This window comes from Salmo salar, chromosome 03 (assembly GCF_965601325.2).
Source record: "Salmo salar chromosome 03, fSalSal1, whole genome shotgun sequence".
In the NCBI taxonomy this organism is placed as follows: Eukaryota; Metazoa; Chordata; class Actinopteri; order Salmoniformes; family Salmonidae; genus Salmo; species Salmo salar.
Window position 1 is genome coordinate 95,721,134 of NC_138293.1, and position 16,300 is coordinate 95,737,433.

General features: G+C 43.9%; 1 protein-coding gene across 1 annotated transcript in view; it reads left to right on the forward strand.

Moving 5' to 3' along the window:
• The window catches only part of LOC123741747 (NLR family CARD domain-containing protein 3), a 30,202-nt gene that overhangs the window by 7,935 nt on the left and 5,967 nt on the right, over positions 1-16,300 (forward strand). Inside the window, exons 3-10 of the mRNA XM_082972909.1 lie at positions 2,491-2,679; positions 3,699-3,815; positions 4,015-4,099; positions 4,230-4,458; positions 5,003-6,794; positions 7,060-7,233; positions 15,646-15,819; positions 16,082-16,128. Of these exons, the coding sequence (XP_082829035.1) occupies positions 2,507-2,679; positions 3,699-3,815; positions 4,015-4,099; positions 4,230-4,458; positions 5,003-6,794; positions 7,060-7,233; positions 15,646-15,819; positions 16,082-16,128 (2,791 nt within the window). The 5' untranslated portion in view covers positions 2,491-2,506. The remainder of the gene's footprint in view (positions 1-2,490; positions 2,680-3,698; positions 3,816-4,014; positions 4,100-4,229; positions 4,459-5,002; positions 6,795-7,059; positions 7,234-15,645; positions 15,820-16,081; positions 16,129-16,300) is intronic.

Here is a 16,300-nt window from a genome sequence, read left to right on the forward strand (position 1 = left end):
GCAGAACAGGGCAGTCCGGCCACTCCGGCAGTTCAGGGCAGTCCGGCCACTCCGGCAGTTCAGGGCAGTCCGGCCACTCCGGCAGTTCAGGGCAGTCCGGCCACTCCGGCAGTTCAGGGCAGTCCGGCCACTCCGGCAGTTCAGGGCAGTCCGGCCACTCCGGCAGTTCAGGGCAGTCCGGCCACTCCGGCAGTTCAGGGCAGTCCGGCCACTCCGGCAGTTCAGGGCAGTCCGGCCACTCCGGCAGAACAGGGCAGTCCGGCCACTCCGGCAGTTCAGGGCAGTCCGGCCACTCCGGCAGTTCAGGGCAGTCCGGCCACTCCGGCAGTTCAGGGCAGTCCGGCCACTCCGGCAGTTCAGGGCAGTCCGGCCACTCCGGCAGTTCAGGGCAGTCCGGCCACTCCGGCAGTTCAGGGCAGTCCGGCCACTCCGGCAGTTCAGGGCAGTCCGGCCACTCCGGCAGTTCAGGGCAGTCCGGCCACTCCGGCAGTTCAGGGCAGTCCGGCCACTCCGGCAGTTCAGGGCAGTCCGGCCACTCCGGCAGTTCAGGGCAGTCCGGCCACTCCGGCAGTTCAGGGCAGTCCGGCCACTCCGGCAGTTCAGGGCAGTCCGGCCACTCCGGCAGTTCAGGGCAGTCCGGCCACTCCGGCAGTTCAGGGCAGTCCGGCCACTCCGGCAGTTCAGCGCAGTCCGGCCACTCCGGCAGTTCAGCGCAGTCCGGCCACTCCGGCAGTTCAGCGCAGTCCGGCCACTCCGGCAGTTCAGCGCAGTCCGGCCACTCCGGCGACTGTTGACTGGCGGGCAGCTCCGACGATTGTTGACTGGCGGGCAGCTCCGACGACTGTTGACTGGCGGGCAGCTCCGACGACTGTTGACTGGCGGGCAGCTCCGACGACTGTTGACTGGCGGGCAGCTCCGACGACTGTTGACTGGCGGGCAGCTCCGACGACTGTTGACTCCTGATGCGTGGGGCAGGTATTGGACGTACCAGCCTGGAGACACGCACCTCCATGCTAGTGTGTCTAGCGGGAAACACCGAACCGAAAGGGCGCACTGGCGGTCTTGAGTGCAGGGTTGGCATCACCCCTTCCGGCTCGATGCTCCCCTTGCCCTGGCACCTGCGGGGCGCTGGTACTGGGCGCACTGGGCTGTGCGTCCGTATAGGCGAGATGGTGCGCACCTCAGCGTAACATGACGCCCTCCACCTCGTACGCACCTCCCTGTAGTCACGGGTAGCTGGCTTACGGCTCTTCCCTGGCCTGGCCAAACTACCCGTGTGCCCCCCCCAAAAAAAATCTTGGGGCTGCCTCTCGGGTTCCCTTAGCTCCCTTAACTTGTCCGCCCAGAATTTTCTTTCGTCCTGCCAGGTCCATTCTTACATTTCCTTCTCCTGTGGCTTCCTCCTCTTCTGCTGCTTGGTCCTTTGGTGGTGGGTAGTTCTGTAACGGCTGTCTTCTGTGGAAATGGACCAAGGTGCAGCAGGTTGCGTGTTCATCATGATAATTTATTAAATAAACGTGAACACGGGAAAACAATAAACAAAAGAGAACGACAGACCGACAGTTTTACAGGCTAAGTACTTACATACAGCAGTGCAAAATCAACTACCCACAAAACCAAGTGACAAACATACTCCTACATATATGACTCCCAATCAGGAACAACGATCCCCAGCTGTTCCTGATCAGGAGTCACAAGACCAACACAGAACAATCACACACACACAAGACTGCCACGTCCTGACCCCAAAACTACAACAACAGCTCCATCTGCTGGTCAGGACGTGACAGCTACCAAATACTAATTGAGTGTATGTAAACTTATGACCCACTGGGAATGTGATGAAAGAAATAAAACCTGAAATAAATCATTCTCTATACTGTTGTTCTGACATTTCACATTCTTAAAATAAAGTGGTGATCCTAACTGACCTAAGACAGGGAATTGTTACTAGGATTAAATGTCAGGAGTTGTGAAAAACTGAGTTTAAATGTATTTGTCTAAGGTGTATGTAAACATCTGACTTCAACTGTACATTATAACCTAGTCTACATTACATAATATAAAATATCTTACTTGTTGCAAAAAATCTTTCTGAATGTATAAATGATTTCCCCCTCAGATCAATCATTCCCATTTTAGCCCTTCAGTCTACATTTTCAGATTCATTTAGAAAATAACAAATTGATCGGTAATAGCCAACTTTTAGTGAATACAAATAAGTGTGAGACATGGCCTTGTGTTGCTCCACTGTCTATAACTACCTTAACAAACAGTGACTTATTATTATTAGTATTATTGACAGTTACCATGGAGATGAGATGTCACAACTACATGTTCATGTGATGCATTAAATCATCTGACTGTTTCGATGTGTCTGTTCGTAAATGTTTTTTATTCTGAGAGATAATGAATAAAAGAGAACAATTAACATTCAAGAATTAGTTGTCACTATGTTAACCACAACCAACATGCTGGATCTCTGTTTAGGGGTCAGTGCTCTAAAATGAGTCTCTCTGGGGAGAGAGAGGAGGTGGGCCCTGCCTCTAAAATGAGTCTCTCTGGGGAGAGAGGGGAGGTGGGCCCTGCCTCTAAAATGAGTCTCTCTGGGGAGAGAGAGGAGGTTGGCCCTGCCTCTAAAATGAGACTCTCTGGGGAACATGACACCACAGCTAAAAGGTGAGATGACAAGTTTATTCATATGAAGAGTTTATTTCCTAAATGCTATAACCCAATCACATTTGTTTTCATCAGAAATGATTGCTCATGGTTACCTTCTATCGGTTCGGTTGCCAGAGACGCGACCCAGTAGTTAAGTCTTTTTGTTCTGTATCTATGGATGCGACACAGTAGTTAAGTCTTTTTGTTCTGTATCTATGGATGCGACCCAGTAGTTAAGTCTTTTTGTTCTGTATCTATGGATGCGACCCAGTAGTTAAGTCTTTTTGTTCTGTATCTATGGATGCGACCCAGTAGTTAAGTCTTTTTGTTCTGTATCTATGGATGCGACCCAGTAGTTAAGTCTTTTTGTTCTGTATCTATGGATGCGACCCAGTAGTTAAGCCTTTTTGTTCTGTATCTATGGATGCGACCCAGTAGTTAAGTCTTTTTGTTCTGTATCTATGGATGCGACCCAGTAGTTAAGTCCTTTTGTTCTGTATCTATGGATGCGACCCAGTAGTTAAGTATTTTTGTTCTGTATCTATGGATGCGACCCAGTAGTTAAGTCTTTTTGTTCTGTATCTATGGATGCGACCCAGTGGTTAAGTCTTTATGTTCTGTATCTATGGATGCGACCCAGTCGTTCGTTCTAAATGATCCATTGCCAAACTGGGTGGCAATGTTCTTATCCCTTGCTAGCTAGCCAACTACAGATAACTTACAGTCAGTCACGTCAAAGAGTGCAGCCAGAATAACAGCAAATAACAGCATTTCCATTTGTTTAAGCTGTTTTCCAGTGACATTTATTTAGATACATCCATAACAATGTGCTAAGGATGCACAATTTCACCTGGTCTAGAAAATGTTCTCTCTCGTCAGGACGCTGTTGTTCAGAGTGTCCTTTAAACTATCAAAGCAAATTTACCAACATTTCTGAAAACAGATATATAGCATTTTGTAATGAAACTCTTCTTATGTTTCCCCATCTGAGCTCAGAGTAGATGAGAGATGTAATGTTTGTATCTGTTGTGTTGAAGTCCAATCAAGCAGGAGAGACCAGCCTCCACTGTGCCCAGCGGTGTGTCCATGAAGAGTGACCGGTCTATGGGTATACCTATAATGTTTAGAGAGGGAGACTTTTCTATTGGACAAAGGTAAGAATAACTCATGGGTCATGGTCAGTGAGATAAACAACACTGCCTCTAGTCATTTCTCCTCTCCCATTTATCATTTTTTTTTTCATAATCCATAGGCTAATCATTTTTTCCATTTTCATAGTCCTAAAACAATATTAAACAAACACAACATTCCCTCCCTGTGTGTGTGTGCACTCCTTGGATGTTTTGTCCACAGAAACCACCAGGAGAGATCAGAGTCAGAGATTCTCAGTGATCAGTCTTCCCAGAGTCAGCAAACAGACCTGGCCTCCATATTCAGTGTATGTGGTCCTGTTATGTACATTTGTTTTTGTTTACCTCATGGAAAAGTTGATCTGTCAATCATTCATTAATGTGTTAATGAGAAAGCATTTCTTCTCTCGCTTAACTTATTTACTTTATTTATTTCAGTTGCTTGAAGAGAATATTATGACATTTGTGAAGAACGAGCTGAAGATGTTCAAGAAGATTCTTAGTTCAGAACTCCCACAAGGCTTTGACAGTCAGAAGCAGGATAAGGAAGTGGTGGATGCTGAAGATGAGAAGCAGGAGAGCAGTGCCAGAGAGGGGGCTCTGAAGATCACACTGCACTTCCTGAGGAAAATGAACCAGAAGGAGCTTGCTGACACACTGGAGAAAAGTAAGAGCTGTCTGCTTCATGTTCCCTGTGGCTCAGTAGGTAGAGCATGGTGTTTGCAACGCCAGCATGGTGTGTGCAACGCCAGAGTTGTGGGTTCGATTCCCACGGGGGGCCAGTACAAAACAATGCATGAAATGTATGCATTCACTACTGAAAGTCGCTCTGGATAAGAGCGTCTGCTAAATGACTAAAATGTAATGTTGAATGCTGTTTTATAACAAACATTTAAAAGCTGTAGCTAAAGTAGCTGTGTAACTCAAGGACATTGTACCAGACTTAACACAACACCGAGTGACCTCATCAAGTACAGTACCAGTAGGGATGTGTTGTGGTGATTCATTTAGATGAGAGATAATTAATAATACCATCAATAATACCAATAATGATATAAATCAGTCACACCAGTGTGTAATGCATTATGAAACCATTTACACATTTATACAGACAGTTACAGTAAGATAATAAATTATTACAATTTAAACATTATAGCACAGTCTAACAATACTGTAGGCATTAATATCCTTTGTGTTGTTTCTTCATTCAGACGAGCTTGCTGTGATTTGCCAACGTGAACTCAAATCTAATCTGAAGAAGAAGTTTCAATGTGTATTTGAGGGGATCGCTAAACAAGGAAACCCAACACTTCTCAATAAGATCTACACAGAGCTCTACATCACAGAGGGTGGAACAGGAGAGGTCAATAATGAACATGAGCTGAGACAGATTGAGACAACAACCAAGAAACAAGCAATACCAGAGACTACAATCAAATGTAACGACATCTTCAAACCCTTAACTGGACAAGACAAACTTATCAGAACTGTGCTGACAAAGGGAGTTGCTGGCATTGGAAAAACAGTCTCTGTGCAGAAGTTCATTCTGGACTGGGCTGAAGGAAAAGCAAATCAGGATGTCCAATTTGTATTTTCATTCCCTTTTAGGGAGCTGAATTTGATGAAAGAGAAAAAACACACTTTGATTGAACTTCTCAATCGCTTCTCAATGGAAACCAAAGAATCAAGAATCTCCAACTATGACAAGTACAAAATTCTGTTCATCTTTGATGGTCTGGATGAGTGCCGACTGCCCCTAGACTTCCAGAACAACAAGATCTGCTGTGACGTCACAAAGTTAACCTCAGTGGATGTTCTCCTGACAAATCTCATCAAGGGAAATCTGCTTCCCTCTGCTCTCCTCTGGATAACTACCCGACCTGCAGCAGCCAATCAGATCCCCCCTGAGTGTGTTGACCAGGTGACAGAGGTACAAGGGTTCAATGACCCACAGAAGGAGGAGTACTTCAGGAAGAGAATCAGGGATGAGGACCTGGCCAGCAGAATCATCTCACACATAAAGACATCAAGGAGCCTCCACATCATGTGCCACATTCCAGTCTTCTGTTGGATTTCTGCAACAGTCCTTGAACACATGTTGAAACATAAGAGAGAAGAGATGCCCAAGACTCTGTCTGAGATGTACACACACCTTGTGGTGTTTCATACCAAACAGAAGAATGAAAAGTATCTTGGGAAAGAAGAGACAGGTCCACACTGGAATAAAGAGAGCATTCTGTCACTGGGAAAACTGGCTTTTCAACAGCTTGTGAATGGCAATCTGATTTTCTATGAAGAAGACCTGAAAGAGGCTGGCATTGATGTCAATGAAGCCTCAGTGTACTCAGGATTGTGCACACAATTCTTTAAAGAGGAATGTGGGCTGTACCAGGACAAGGTGTACTGCTTTGTGCATCTGAGCATTCAGGAGTTTCTGGCTGCTGTATATGTGTTCCTTTCATTCATCAACAACAATGAGAATCTAATGGCCAATCCGCAATCAACGTCCAGGAACTTTTATGTGAGGATCAGACACAAAAGTCAAGTCACCGTCTACAGGAGTGCTGTGGATAAAGCCTTACAAAGTGAGACAGGAAACCTGGACCTTTTTCTCCGCTTCCTTCTGGGCCTCTCACTGGAGTCCAATCAGAAGCACTTACGAGGTCTAATGACAAAGACAAAAAGCAGCTCACGGAGCTATGAAGAGACAGTCAAGTACATCAAGGAGAAGATCAGGGAGAATCCCTCTCCAGAGAGGTGCATCAATCTGTTCCACTGTCTGAATGAACTGAATGACCATTCTCTAGTGGAGGAGATCCAAAGCTACCTGAGCTCAGGAAATCTCTCAGAAGCCAAACTGTCACCTGCACAGTGGTCTGCTCTGGTCTTTGTGTTGCTGACTTCAGAAAAGGAGCTTGATGTGTTTGACCTGAAGAAATACTCCAGATCAGAGGAAGGTCTTCTGAGGCTGCTGCCAGTGGTCAAAGCCTCCAGAGCTGCTCTGTGAGTACATAAAATGACATTTAAGCACTAATCATCAGGAAGAAATATTCAGTTTAGAGAAAAATATGTATTATTGAATAACATATTGAATCAGTGCATTGCTGTTCACATTAGTTTAACAATATGACCATACAATTCTAGGAGACAGATGATGAATCTATATGTTGTTTGAGAGAATGAAGCAAATGCATCTGCCATTGTCCTTCTACACTGCTGGTGTTAAATTAACAGTGTGTTTGTGAAGTCATGATGATCTCTTTGTCAGGCTGTCAGGTTGTGGAGTCACAGTGGAAGGCTGTGCTTCTCTGGTCTCAGCTCTGAAGTCAAACCCCTCACATCTGAGAGAGCTGGATCTGAGTAACAATGACCTGAAAGATTCAGGAGTGAAGCTGCTCTCTGCTGTACTTGGGAATCCGCACTGTAAACTGGAGACACTGAGGTCAGTACTCTTGTATTTGGTCAACAAGTGATAACTGTTCACCAGATCCACATGTGTTTACCAGGCACACATAGTCCACACCGTATGTGTTTTGAAAGTGAAGCTTACAGTATTAAATTTGGCGCTATGCTCCAGCATTTTGGATTTGAGATAAAATGTTTCATATTAGGCTACAGTACAGAATGACACCTTTTAATTTGAGGTTAATGGTGAGAGGTTAGTATGTTTTGTTGGAGCCTCTGTAACTCTCTCACTCTTTATTATTAGTGATTCATTCTTGAATTTTCTTAATCATGGAAGTCACAAGCTTCATGTAGTCATTGAATAAAAAAATATGGGACCAAACACTAAACTTTTGACAATTTTAATACACAATAAGTGAATTGGTCAGAATACTTATGACTTTTTCAATTAGGGGGACTAGATACATAAAGTGTGTTTATTTTTCTAACTGGTGAAACGGATATGTATGAAAATACCCTCAAATAAAAGGTGACATTATATACTTTTACCTTATGTGAAACATTTGTGTCATAAAAATAGTTCTGCAGGAGGGGTGAAGTCAGGCGCAGGAGACTCAGGTACGTTTAACGTGTTTAATAAAGAAGGCAAGTCCAACACGAACAAGAAAGACGCGGGACGCAGCCCAGCAAACCTAATTCCCAAAACGCGTAACGTAACTCAGGAACAGTAACATAAATTCCCCCAAACCTACAGCAACAGACACGAAACAATCCCACACAACCCCAAACACAAAACAGACAGACTAAATACCCCCACTAATTACTAAACACAAAACAGGTGCTACTCTAACCAGACATTACCAAACGAAACAGAAACATAGATCGGTGTCAGCTCGTAGGCCGGCGACGACGACCGCCGAGCACCTTCCAAACGGGGAGAGGCGCCACCTTTGGACGTTGTGACAATTTGATCTCAAATTGAAAATGATACATTATAGAACCATGTTTAAATGTTTTCACTGTCATGATGGATGGATGGCGACGTTTTACATGCTTCTAATCAACTGTGATATTTTGTTAGTTTTTTTGCATTGTTTGTAATTTATTTTTTTACTTATTTTGTACATAATGTTTCTGCTACCATCTCTTATGACTGAAAGTAACTTCTGGACATCAGAACAGCGATTACTCACCACGAACTGGAGAAAGCTTTTTCCTTTAACGAGTCCGACGAGAAGGATATACTGCTCTCCCAGGAACAGGCCCAAATCCCCGTCATTTGCATGAAGAAAAGACGGAGGAAAAGAGGACGCAGATTGAGCTGCCTTCTGAGAATCCGTAGGCGAGCGAGTAAACTCCCACTGCCATCAATTCTACTTGCTAAAATGCAATCATTGGAAAATAAAATTGATGACCTACGATTACGATTATCCTACCAACGGGACATTAAGAACTGTAATATCAAATTTTTCACCGAGTCTTGGCTGAACGACAACACGGATAATATCGAGCTGGTGGGATTTTTAATGCACCGGCAGAACGGAAAAGCTACGTCTGGTAAGACAAGGGGTGGGGGTGTGTGTCTTTTCGTCAATAACAGCTGGTGCGCGATGTCTAATATTAAAGAATTCTCGAGGTAATGCACGCCTTATGATAAGCTGTAGACCACACTATCTACCAAGAGAGTTCTCATCTATATTATTCGTAGCCGTCTACTTCCCACCACAGGCCGATGCTGGCACTAAGACCACACTCAACCAACACTATAAGGCCATAAGCAAACAATAAAATGCTCATCCAGAAGCTGCGCTCCTAGTGGCCTGGAGACTTTAATCATGGCAAAATTAAATCAGTTTTACCGTATTTTTACCCGCATGTCACATGTGCAACCAGAGGACAAAAAACTCTAGACCACCTTTACTCCATGGACAGAGATGCATAAAAAGCTCTCCCACGCCCTCCATTTGACAAATCTGACCATAATTCTATCCTCCTGATTTCTGCTTACAGGCAAAAACTAAAGCAGGAAGTACCAGTGACTCACTCATTACGGAACTAGTCAGATGACATGGATGCTATTCCACAGGATTGTTTTACTAGCACAGACTGGAAAATGTTCCGGGATTCATCCAATGGCATTGAGGAGTATACCACCTCAGTCATCGGCTTCATCAATAACTGCATCAACGACATCGTCCCCACAGTGACCTTACGTACATATCCCAACCAGAAGCCATGGATTACAGGCGACATCCGCATCGAGCTAAAGGCTAGAGCTGCCGCTTTCAAGGAGCGGGACACTAATCCGGAAGCTTATAAAAAATCCTGCTATGCCCTCAGATGAACCATTAAACAAGCAAAGCGTCAAATCAGGATTAACCTGTTGGGGATAGGGGGCAGTATTTGCACGGCTGGATAAAAAACGTACCCGATTTAATCTGGTTACTACTCCTGCCCAGTAACTAGAATATGCATATAATTATTGGCTTTGGATAGAAAACACCATAAAGTTTCTAAAACTGTTTGAATGGTGTCTGTGAGTATAACAGAACTCCTATGGCAGGCCAAAACCTGAGAAGATTTCAAGCAGGAAGTGGCCTGTCTGAGAAGTAGTGTTTCATCTTGACTCTTTTTATTGAAGACTCAGGATCTGTGCAATAACGTGACACTTCCTACGTCTTCCATAGGGTCTCAGAGCCCGGGAAAACGTTGAACGATATCGAGGCAGGCTCTGGCTGAAACACTTTATCGCTTTTGGCAAGTGGCCACTCAGAGAACTATGGGCTTAGGCGCGTGCCCGCTTCGACCGAATGGTTTCTTTTCCTTTGTCTGTTTATCTAAACGCAGATTCACGGTCGGAATATTATCGCTTTTTTATGAGAAAAATGGCATAAAAATTGATTTTAAACAGCGGTTGACATGCTTCGAAGTACGGTAATGGAATATTTAGAATTCTTTTGTCACGAATTGCGCCATGCTCGTCACCCTTATTTAGCCTTTAGGATAGTGTCTAGAACGCACGAACAAAACGCCGCTGTTTGGATATAACGATGGATTATTTTGGACCAAACCAACATTTGTTATTGAAGTAGAAGGCCTGGGAGTGCATTCTGATGAAGACAACAAAGGTAATAACATTTTTCTTATAGTAAATCTGACTTTGATGAGTGCTAAACCTGCTGGGTGTCTAAATAGCTAGCCCTGTGATGCCGGAATATCTACTGAGAATATTGCAAAATGCTTTCACCGAAAAGCTATTTTAAAATCGGACATATCGAGTGCATAGAGGAGTTCTGTATCTATAATTCTTAAAATAATTGTTATGCTTTTTGTGAACGTTTATCGTGAGTAATTTAGTAAATTCACCGGCAGTGTTCGGTGGGAATGCTAGTCACATGCTAGTCACATGCTAATGTAAAAAGCTGGTTTTTGATATAAATTTGAACTTGATTGAACAAAACATGCATGTATTGTATAACATAATGTCCTAGGGTTGTCATCTGATGAAGATCATCAAAGGTTAGTGCTACATTTAGCTGTGGTTTGGGTTTATGTGACATTATATGCTAGCATGAAAAATGGGTGTCTGATTATTTCTGGCTGGGTAGTCTGCTGACATAATCTAATGTTTTGCTTTCATTGTAAAGCCTTTTTGAAATCGGACAGTGTGGTTAGATTAACGAGAGTCTTATCTTTAAAATGGTGTAAAATAGTCATATTTTTTTAAAATTGAAGTAATAGCATATCTAAGGGTTTGAATAACGCGCCACAAAATTCAACTGGCTGTTGAGTAGGTGGGACGCAAGCGTCCCACCTAGCCCATAGAGGTTAAGATTGAATCCTACTACACCGGCTCTGACCCTCGTCGGATGTGGCAGGGCTTGAAAACTATTACGGACTACGAAGGGAAACCCAGATTCGAGCTGCCCAGTGACGTGAGCCTACCAGACGAGCTAAATGCCTTTTATGCTCGCTTCGAGGCAAGCAACACAGAAGCATGCACAAGAGCACCAGCTATTCTGGATGACTGTGTGATAACACTCTCGGTTGCCGATGTGAGCAAGACCTTTAAACATTCACAAAGCCACGGGCCAGATGGATTACCAGGACGTGTATTCAAAGCATGTGGAGACCAGCTGGCAAGTGTCTTCACTGACATTTTCAACATCTCCCTGACTGAGTCTGTAATGCCTACATGTTTTAAGCAGACCACCATAACTTTTGCCCAAGGATGCATAGGTAACCTGCCTAAAATGTTTACCGACTCGGAGCACTCACGTCGGTAGCCATGAAGTGCTTTCAAAGGCTGGTCAAGTCTCACATCAACAGCATCCTCCCGGATAGCCTAGACCCACTCCAATTCGCATGCCACCTCAGCGTTCAACACCATAATGCCCACGAAGCTCATCACCAAGCTAAGGACCCTGGAACTAAACACCTCCCTCTGCAACTGTATCCTGGACTTCCTGACGAGCCACCCCCAGGTGGTAAGGGTAGGCAACAACACGTCTGCCACGCTGATCCTCAACACTGGGGCCCCTCAGGGGTGTGAACTTAGTCACCCACGACTGCGTGGCCAAACATGACTCCAACACCATCATTAAGTTTCCTGACTACACATAAGATGTATGCCTGATCACAGACAATGATGAAACAGCCCATAGGGAGGAGGCCAGAGAAGTGGCAGTGTGGTGCCAGGACAACAACCTCTCCCTCAATGTGGGCAAGACAAAGGAGCTGATCATGGACTACAGGAAAAGGCGGGCCGAACAGGCCCCCATTATTTATTTTTTATTTTTATTATTTTTATTTCACCTTTATTTAACCAGGTAGGCCAGTTGAGAACAAGTTCTCATTTACAACTGCAACCTGGCCAAGATAAAGCAAAGCAGTGTGACAAAAACAACAACACAGAGTTACACATAAACAAACGTACAGTCAATAACACAATAGAAAAATCAATGTACAGTGTGTGCAAATGTGGAAGAGTAGGGAGGTAGGCAATAAATAGGCCATAGAGGTGAAATAATTACCATTTAGCATTAACAATGGAGTGATAGATGTGCAGATGATGATGATGTGCAAGTAGAGATACTGGAGTGCAAAAGAGCAACACGGTAAGTAATAATATGGAGATGAGGTAGTTGGATGTGCTATTTACAGATTGGCTGTGTACAGGTACAGTGATCGGTAAGCTGCTCTGATAGCTGATGCTTAAAGTTAGAGAGGGAGATATAAGACTCCAGCTTCAGTGATTTTTGCAATTCGTTCCAGTCATTGGCAGCAGAGAACTGGAAGGAAAGGCGGCCAAAGTAAGTGGCTGGCTTTGGGGATGACCAGTGAAATATACCTGCTGGAGCATGGGCTACGGGTGGTTGTTGCTATGGTGACCAGTGAGCTGAGATTTTTATTATTTTACCGTTATTTTACCAGGTAAATTGACTGAGAACACATTCTCATTTACAGCAACGACCTGGGGAATAGTTTCAGGGGATAGGAGGGGGATGAATGAGCCAATTGTAAGCTGGGGATGATTAGGTGGCCGTGATGGTATGAGGGCCAGATTGGGAATTTAGCCAGGACACCAGAGTTAACACCCCTACTCTTACAATAAGTGCAATGGGATCTTTAATGACCTCAGAGAGTCAGGACACCCGTTTAATGTCCCATCTGAAAGACAGCACCCTACATAGGGTAGTGTCCCCAATCACAGCCCTGGGGGATTGGGTTATTTTTTTAGACCAGAGGAAAGAGTTCCTCCTACTGGCCCTCCAACACCACTTCCAGCAGCATCTGATCTCCCATCCAGGGACTGACCAGGACCAACCCTGCTTAGCTTCAGAAGCAAGCCAGCAGTCGGATGCAGGGTGGTATGCTGCTGACTAAGGCAGGGATTTACCTAGCAAAGACTTAAAGATGACCTGGAGCCAGTGAGTTTGGCGACGAATATGTAGTGAGGGCCAGCCAACGAGAGCAGAAAGGTCGCAGAGGTGGATAGTATATGGGCCTTTGGTGACAAAACGGATGGCACTGTGATAGACTACTTCCAGTTTGCTGAGTAGAGTGTTGGAGGCTATTTTGTAAATGACTTCGCCGAAGTCGAGGATCGGTAGGATAGTCAGTTTTACGAGGGTATGTTTGGCAGTGTGAGTGAAGGTGGCTTTGTTGCGACGTAGGAAGCCGATTCTAGATTTAATTTTGGATTGGAGATGCTTAATATGAGTCTGGAAGGAGAGTTTACAGTCTAACCAGACACCTAGGTATTTGTAGTTGTCCACATATTCTAAGTCAGAACCGTCCAGAGTAGTGATGCTAGTCGGGCGGGCGGGTGCGGGCAGCGATCAGTTGAAGAGCATGCATTTAGGTCACAGTTGTCATGATGTGGCCCTCTTTGGGTATAGCGAGTACCCTCCCCCTCACGCTCTCTCCCTCATACACCCAGGTTCTGTTATCTCAGGTCATAAATTCATGGAGGAGACTCTCTCCCCTCCTCGGCCATGCAGTATAGAGAGAGAGCTTCACAGTAGAACAAAGGAACTTCTTCTACATCACAGAACTTGAGAACTGAACAATATCCATGTTTTGGAGAATGTGTACACGGTCGGTGAAGAAACCAGCTACGACCGGTCAATTTTGTTTAATGATTGTGACCTCAGGAAAGACAATACAGCCACATTACCATAACTCTGTTTTTACAGGAGCCTCCATTATGAGGTCTGCATCTATTTATTGTATAAAATGAATTAGTAAAGATTAAACTATTTGTGAAATGATGTGAGAGATGTGTATTTCTGTTTAAAGTTTCACTAAGTCATTGGCCCACCCCATGAGCACAGACATTGTTCTGGCATCATGGGACAGCCCTTTTCTACTGTTACGAATATAACCCCCACCTGAAGAAATTCCCTTCAGACCATGCCTATCTCGGTCAGCTGAGGGAGCGAAGGTTGAGTAGAGGCCACAAGAATCTCAGTATAAGCTAAGGTTGTAATGGTTGTTGAAACTCTGAGACTATCGATTCCGACAGAATAAGAGCAACACTTCAATACTAATTACTAGTCTGCAGCTAGGAATTATGTACCATTTGAATGCTTAGACCGACAACCACCGAAACATCTATCCTATAAGAACAATTCTGAATGGGACTCTGAAGTATCCATTCTAACCACCTAAGACTCCTTGGAAGCAGATGGAGAGACAAGCGGATGAACTTTCCAACAGAAAGATGGACGATTCCAACAGAGATCTCTGACAACACACTGAGCGTAAATACATATTGATTGCAATGATTCCCGAATGAGTGAGCGTTCATGTGCAAAGGGTTAGCATTTCAATCAATATAATTATCAACTGTGTAGTGACTTTTGTCTTTCGCGCCATTCTCAGTCCACACCCACTTCCCTTTGTCTACCAAGCCGTCATATCGGCTTAGCCCACTAGGGAAACTCCCCTACCATTTCCTTGTAACCATATCTACTGTTTGTTTGTTATGCATTTCTGTGATTATTTAGTTAGTTAGTAAATGAATGATTAAGAAAATTGATGCATGGATGATTCAAAGTGAAGGCTGGGTTCGTGCAGAAAAAAAAGCTATTTTAAAATCGGACATATCGAGTGCATAGAGGAGTTCTGTATCTATAATTCTTAAAATAATTGTTATGCTTTTTGTGAACGTTTATCGTGAGTAATTTAGTAAATTGTTAGCAAATTCCCCGGAAGGCGGGGGGTATGCTTTTTCTGAACGTCACATGCTAATGTAAAAAGCTGTTTTTTTATATAAATATGAACTTGATTGAACAAAACATGCATGTATTGTATAACATAATGTCCTAGGTGTGTCATCTGATGAAGATCATCAAAGGTTAGTGCTGCATTTAGCTGTCTTCTGGGTTTTTGTGACATTATATGCTAGCTTGAAAAATGGGTGTCTGATTATTTCTGGCTTGGTACTCTGCTGACATAATCTAATGTTTTGCTTTCGCTGTAAAGCCTTTTTGAAATCGGACAGTGTGGTTAGATAAAGGAGAGTCTTGTCTTGAAAATGCTGTGAAATAGTCATATGTTTGAAAAATTGAAGTTTTTGTATTTTTGAGGAATTTGTCATTCGCGCCACGCCTATCATTGGATATTGGAGCAGGTGTTCCGCTAGCGGAACGTCTAGATGTAAGAGGTTAATTTGGTAAACATTTTCTTAACTCTTCTTGAACTGCACTGTTGGTTAAGGGCTTGTAAGTAAGCATTTCACGGCAAGGTCTACACTTGTTGTATTCGGCGAATGTGACAAATAAAGTATGATTTGATTTTGATTTGATTTTGTTTGGTGTGAACTGTATACTCAGGACAATCTAAATATGATACCTCACTGTCCGTCTTTTGACTGATACTGCTTTTTAAAATGGTCTGGTCAGTTAACAGTGTGTTTGTGAAATGATAATGATCTCTTTGTCAGGCTGTCAGGCTGTCTAGTCACAGAGGAAGGCTGTGCTTCTCTGGTCTCAGCTCTGAAGTCAAACCCCTCACACCTGAGAGAGCTGGACCTGAGCTACAATCACCCAGGAGACTCAGGAGTCAGACTGCTCTCTGCTGAACTAGAGGATCCACACTGCAGACTGGAGAACCTCAAGTATGTAGAGGGTTTATGTCAATGTTCATATCAGACATGTTTGAGTTATCAGGCCTGTTAAAACAAACATTCTTACCACCACATGGACAAATTATATGCTGACTGTGTGTGTTGTGTGTGTGTGTGTGTGTGTGTGTGTGTGTGTGTGTGTGTGTGTGTGTGTGTGTGTGTGTGTGTGTGTGTGTGTGTGTGTGTGTGTGTGTGTGTGTGTGTGTGTGTGTGTGTGTATCCCTCAATGACTGTCTTCTGCTTACCACTACAGTGTGGAACATGGTGGAGAGCACACAATGAAACCTGGCCTTAGAAAATGTGAGTGTTGACTGCTGTAAAAAATATGACTAAGAATAAGTCTTAATTCAAGTTAAGTCAAAGACCACCATCATGACTTACTTGGTCATATTAAATATCAGCTGTAGTTCTACAGAAGCAGAAATCAGGGACACCAACTTTTAGAAAGACTTGCTTTGACAATGTGTGTGTC